This window comes from Hyposmocoma kahamanoa, unplaced genomic scaffold (genome assembly GCF_003589595.1).
Source record: "Hyposmocoma kahamanoa isolate Upper Pololo Valley unplaced genomic scaffold, ASM358959v1 79, whole genome shotgun sequence".
Taxonomy (NCBI): domain Eukaryota; kingdom Metazoa; phylum Arthropoda; class Insecta; order Lepidoptera; family Cosmopterigidae; genus Hyposmocoma; species Hyposmocoma kahamanoa.
In genome coordinates this window covers 2,973,952-2,980,749 of record NW_020653993.1, presented here as the reverse complement: position 1 = coordinate 2,980,749, position 6,798 = coordinate 2,973,952, and the positions used below count along the sequence as shown (strand labels likewise).

Here is a 6,798-nt window from a genome sequence, read left to right as displayed (position 1 = left end):
ATAAATGCAATATGGGTATCATTTTCGAGGTACTTGGGGGTGCTCATTACGAATATGGCACTCATTTGTAAATCCAAGATGGCGGGCACGATTTTTTCAAAAAAATGCTATGTGGGTATCATTTTCGAGGTATTTGGGGATGCTCAATGCGAATATGGCACTATTTGTAAATCCAAGATGGCGGGCACGATTTTTACCAATAATGGCAAGTTGGGTATCGTTTTCGAGGTATTTGGGGGTGCTCATTACGAATATTGCTTTTATTTGAACTGTCGTGTTTGCCATCTTGGATTTAGAAATGAGTCCCATATTTGTATTGAACATTCCCAAACATCTTGAAAACGATACCCAACTTGCCATTATTCGAAAAATCGCGCCCGCCATCTTGGATTTAGAAATAAGTGCCATATTCGAAACCTAAAACCGAAAATACCATAAGCAAACACTAAAGAAAATAACTGTTAAAATAGATTAAAAAATCGCTTAAGAATGCTCCCCTTTTAAGAAAATAAAATATTTTAATATAAAATATTTCGCTTGAGTTACGAAAAGAAAGACATATAATAAGCTATCAAAGTTGTACTGGTGGTGCCAACACTATAGTAGAAACAAATATATACTGTAAATTTGTTGCAATATGTGCTCCAATTCAAATAAAATTAATATAAATAATTATTCAATAAAGCATGAACGCAGAGCCGTTAAAAGTATTATAAAATAATTAAGTGTCCCAATCACTTACAGGAGTTAACGAAAACATTTAATGTTTATTCGAGTAAATATTAGTTCAAAATGCGCAAATAAATCGAAATTACAGGCACCACTAAAATTTACGTAATATAATTATTTTGATACAGAATAGCAAAATGGGGAGAAAAAAAATTCGTTACTTTGCAACACTTTCGTATCTTGTTGCCGCGAAATTATTTTTCTGTTTTAGTGAATATTTACATAAAAATATGAGTTGAAACGCATTACTTACTTGTGGAATGCGATGTTAGTGTCTATTTTGTTTGTCTGTTGTATTTTTACACCCATTTACCGCACATTTCGTCATTTTTAGCAAAAAATTTTGGAGCTGTTCGCGGTGCAATATGACCTTGAGCACTAACAGCCCGCGCGCTCCTGGGACGCGTTTGGAACCCTCTAACTTGCCTCACTTAGCGTGTGCGGGCTAGGTTTCTATGCGTTATTATTCTAAGAATATGCCGTTAATAAAGTCACTTTTTAAATAATTGTAACTGCAACTTTATGTCGATGACTTAAAAGTATAATAAAACATTTAATTCCAAATTCAATTTTAATCGAAAGTGCACTAAAATTTCGAAACCATTTTATGCCACATTATAAACTTTTAATTTTCCAATATGAAGTTAATTAATTATGCGTAAATTATGCGTATACCCAAAATAAATAGCTACCTCCACTGATTTAAATTCAACTGTACCTACTATTGAAGTTGAAATATTAACTGGCCGCTGACAAATTAAGACTATTTGACTGCTTACATTTACGTATTTTACCCTGTAATAGCGTTCCTCATAGACAAATATCCTTCCAATATTTTATTTCCTAATGCGGCCTGTAAGGACAAAGCTGACAATGCAGAAAGCTGGATATGGAATTCCAGACAATCGACAACAGAACTTTCGGGTCGCAGTTGGTGTGCGCCTACGACCGGCGCGGCAGCGCTATTTCCCATACAAAACATCTTTTATGCACGTTATTATTGCAGCAGTTTCTTATAAGAGATTATTTTTTTCGAGATACGGAGTTCATCACTACGATGACTAGGTATTCAACAACTCACCTAATAAAAAATAAATACGTGCAACTATGAGAAAGTCGTGTGAATGAACTGAATGAGAAAAAAAATTGTATACTTGCTGATTTGGCTTGAGATAAGACTCACATTACGCAAAATATGACGCAAATTGTTGTGACGTCGATAAAAAACAACACCCGTGTAGCAGAGCCGCGCCTCCAGTGTCTAACGTATGTTTACGCGGGAAAGACGCATACCGGATTTGAATTTCCCGCGCAATTTACTTTGTATTTTTCAATTAACGTTTATGATTTTGTGACTCAAGATGGATGGTGATGAGGGTACAGTATTTGTATTTAAATATTAAAAATAGTTATTATTGTAGGAAAGTGTGTGTATATTAGTCTATTTTCCACTGCACTGTAAACATACTAGCGTTTTTATTTTTGTATTGTGATTTGAACAGCAGTGCCTAACAAAGAAAGTCGTGCGTAGATTTACAAAACAAAGTTTTACTATAGCTAATTTGTGCTAATGTTAATCACGCCAATTACGTGGTCCCAAATTAGGGAATTCTGGGCGCTTTATACAGAACGCTAAGATTGATTTATAAAACGAACTTTGTTTAAGTTTAAACAAGTAGTTTTGAACTAAACTAAAAATTTAATTTAAGAGCCTACTACCTCAGCACGAATTCAAATTGTATTAATACGGTTCATTTTTCTTTGATCGAGCGGCATTCCTGCCGCTGCGACCACTGGCTTTTTTTCAGAATTATTTTTTTACGAAAAATGTATATCGTATATTATACGTACGTAAAAAAAAATCATTGATATATTGTGTAGAGTATCTATTGAAGAGTTTTTTACTATCGTGAAAATTTTTAGTAGTCGTGTTTTCACACCTTATAGTAATCATGTATATCCACAATTGTACTATATATTTTTTCCAAAGTGAATGATTCAAAACTTTCTTTGTTATGCGGAATCAATCAAAGCCAGGCTCTTAAGTAAACACAAAAAACTTGCTTAACTCGCCATTTTTGCTTAGTCGAAGTCAAAGTTCGTTTTTTTTGCCGGTCAGAAAAATCTTCATGTCCTTGTGAGAGATCCGAGCGGGAGCGAAACGCGCACTGTGTTTTTTGATCTCATTCCACAAACATAAAAAGCTTTTCGGCTTAATAAATATGGTGAGTCTCTTATAAATATCAGCCTGAGTCTAGAACCAATTTAGAAAAGTTCGATTCCTAAAGTTGTTCTACCGGGAATCGATCCTGAGACGCACTCATATAACCACGCATTAAAATTGCAATCGGAAACGTTGAAATAACAAAACATGTTTATTTGTTGCTTCGTCTACCAAAGTCCAAAATGCTGACTTGATGAGTGTTCGACCAATGTAACCAGTTTTTGTTTAAAATTTGTATACACGAAATTTAAATTCTTGTTGTAAGGTTCTCATTTATATATACATAAGTATACAAAAACAAAGTATATACACAAGTAAACGTTAAATCAAATGAGAAAAATTAAACCAAAAATTGTAATTTATTTAGGGTTACATCGTTCTTCACTTGACTAAATGTCAGTAATTTGCAAATTTTTGAGGCATCGTTTTTTATGATACCAAGGTACGGGACGAACAAGTCGCGCGCCTGATGTTAAGCGACACGGCTGTCTATAGCAGTTGTAGCGCCACTCAGAGCTTTAAATCACAAACATCACTGCCACTGCGCCTGTCATCCTGAGACATAAGTTGATAACTTCCATGCTAGAACCCTTATATTTCTGTTTTATTTCTAGTGTTTCTAGGATATCTAGTTTTGACTATATTAAAGCTGCGTAGATTTTGTTTCACATAAACACAGGCCTCGTAAATATGCATCGATGGTAGGGTTAATGTCTTCAGTTTCCTAAAGTAAGGTACGCAACTCTCTTGCTGACCCACACCAAACATGGCCCTGACACATTTCTGGGTTTTAATTAGTGGCATAAGATATGTTGTAGCAGCAGTTCCCCAGAATAGTAATCCATATCGCAAACAACGGGGTACATAAGCGTGATAAGCACAAAGAGCAGTTTTTGTGATGTTATTCTTGTCAGAAGTGTGTAGAGTCAGAAAGTACACTCGGAAGAAAGCTTAGGGCAAATCGAAGCGCTCTCCCTTGTTTCGGCCCGTTATAACCAAGAGGGTTCGTAGGGTAGGTGGATGGGTGCAAGACCTTATGGTCATTCTTAATCATTCGTAGCGTTTACAATTATAAGAACCTAGTAGTCGTCAGGAACGTATCAGCGAGTATAAAGGATTAGTCTTCTGTTATAACTACGCACTTATCTTCTTCAGCAGGTTTTACACGAACGCGGGAGTACAGAAAGTTTTCTTGTTTGTAGTGTTACAGTAGCTTTAATGTGCGCTATGAATATGATGGTGTCTTTAGAGATCACTCACGAGCAGAGATGGACAAGCGCCCGGGTTTTAACCCTTAAATCGATACTTTAGTAGCAGTAGAGCTCCGTGTCAAAGAGTTCGTTCAGGTAGTACTGCTACCTTACCTATTTCTGCCGCCAAGCAGTAATGTCAGCATTACTGTGTACCGGTTTTGAAGGGTAAGGGTGCTGGTGAAATTACAGGCACGTGGGACTTGTCAACTTATGTCCCAAGGTGACGGGTGCAGTGGTAGTGCCCCTCAGATCTTTGCAATTTAAAGCTCTGAGTGGCACTGTAACTGCACGACTTGTTCATCTCGTCACTCACTGTTATTTAAAAAAACTTTCTGTTTGCAAAATTGCACCTGTACTAGAGGTAAAGGACCCTGACATTGTGAGGCTAGTATTGATTTTTATTTAGTCTTCAAAAAGATTTTTTACATCAAAATTCCCTTGTCGCCGTTTCTACCTACGATTTTGAGCTGAAATGGATTGAAACTCAGAGCTTTTGGCAAAAACTCGGATAAAACCTGGGCGAGTTGATTGGGTTTTAACTCACTGCTCATCTCTGCGCACGGGATATAATTTTTTTGGGTAAATTTGTGTTACATTTTGGTACTTGTACCAATACCAAACCTGTAAACAAAATTAGCGTTAATAGCCAAAACTAGAACACGAGAATACATTTTCCTCATGTCTACCGACTATGGCGCCTCTACTCGTCTGTCCAGATAACTCGCGTGAGTGTTTTTTTGAGAATGAGAAAAATATTTTGGCTTCATATACAAAATAAGCCTTTTTTATAATATTAAGTGACGGGACGAAGAAGTCGTGCGCCTGATGGTAAGCCACAAGCCTGTCCACAACAGTTGCAGAGCCACTCAGAGCTTTAAATCAAAAAGATATGAGGAGCAATGCCTCTGCGCCCGTCACCCTGAGGCATAAGTTTACATTGACAAGTACCATGTGCCTGTAATTTCACCAGCACCCTTACCCTTCAATACCGGAACGCAATAATGCTGACATTACTGCTTGGCGGCAGAAATAGATAATGTGGCAGTATTTCCCTGGATGAACTATTGCACATAGAGCTCTATTACTACTAAAGCCTTCCGTGAGATGGTTTCGACTTGGGTTCTCTAACATACGATGATCGCCTCACGATGTTCTCTTTGACCATCATAAAGCGTGTAATAATTTAGTACCCTAAAAATTTATTTAGCTAAATTACTGTTATAATTATGATAGCTGCATAAATGGAAAATTTTTCGTTATAGTGTTATATTTCATCATAAACCGTTTAAATCATTACGATAAGCTGTCTTAAGGGCGTTATAAAGTGATTTGTTATATTATACACCTATATTGTAACACGGTTCGTAAAATGTACAGTCTTGTTAAATGTCCTACTTTTGCGCTCGGTTGTCCTTGTGAAAGAGTTCGTCCAGGGAAGTACTGCTACTTTGCCTATTTCTGCCGTCAATGTTAAGGGTGATGGTGCGGTTACAGGCACATGCGACTTGTCAACTTTGTCGCAGGGCGATGGGTGCAGTGGCAATGCTCCCCAGATCTTTGCGACAAAGGCTCTCAGTGGCACTGCAACTGTTATGAATAGGCGTGTCGCTTACCATCAGGGGGGTGATTCACTTAATCAAACCGTTACGGTAACGTAGCGATTTAGTCGTTGAACTGCTTTTCCGTATTCACGTGAGTGAACGTCAACGAGTGCAATTTTAAAATCGTTCGATCCAAATGTCGTAAGCGTATTCTGGTATATGAAACGAACTTAAATCGACTCTAAACGACAAGTCATATGTATTCTGCTAAAATTTTGACAGTTCTTTCTATAGACTTTCGACGACTAAATGTAAAATTTCACAATCCACGGTGTCTACTCATCAACGGTCGTTCCAGTGATACGTGAAACCCATTTTGGGTAGGACTTCGAGCGAACGACTACGTAACTTCAACGATATTTTGATAGCTTGAACTTACGTGAATCGCATTACAGGCACACAACTTGTTCCTCCCGACACTTGGTATCATAATAACCTGCATCCAAATTCGTGTATATTTGTTTTTTTAAACAAACAAACGTTTCGGGCATTTTACTTTAGGGTTAGCGCGACAGGACGCGACTTGCGCGAAAGCGACATAAAACGGGATATGTACACATCTCTTCATGTCGCTTGCGCGCAACTGTTATGGACAGGCGTGTCGCTTACCACCAGGCGCACGAATAATTCGTCCCATACTAGTTATTATAAAAAAACACATCCCAGCCCCGTATTAGAGACACGCTGTATCGCAGTCGCCATGGACACACACATAGAAATAACCGTAGGCCATACAAATATTTCTCCCGGCTCGAGAATCGAACCCGGGACCTCTGCGATGAAAGGCCAGTATGGTAACCGTTCGGCCACAGAGATAAAGTTATTGCTAGTTAAAGTTAGATAAAAGTATCAAAACCACAGACATATCTAGATAGACGCCGTAAGTGTACGTACTTCGCGTCCCCAAAGTAAGTGAAATTCACTCACTTGCCGCTGCTACACTTCAGAAGCACTAGTGTAAGTTTTACCAAAAAATTCGAATACGCTTCGA

The 6,798-nt window shown here is 37.8% G+C and overlaps 1 protein-coding gene across 2 annotated transcripts in view; it reads left to right on the top strand.

The window, feature by feature from the left end:
- Window positions 1–2,033: 2,033 nt before the first annotated feature.
- LOC113233571 (glycerol kinase) overlaps window positions 2,034–6,798 on the top strand; it is a 42,851-nt gene continuing 38,086 nt past the window's right edge. For both annotated transcript variants that reach the window (XM_026468712.1, XM_026468710.1), the window contains exon 1: window positions 2,034–2,106. In XM_026468712.1, the coding sequence (XP_026324497.1) occupies window positions 2,091–2,106 (16 nt within the window). In that variant the 5' untranslated portion in view covers window positions 2,034–2,090. The remainder of the gene's footprint in view (window positions 2,107–6,798) is intronic.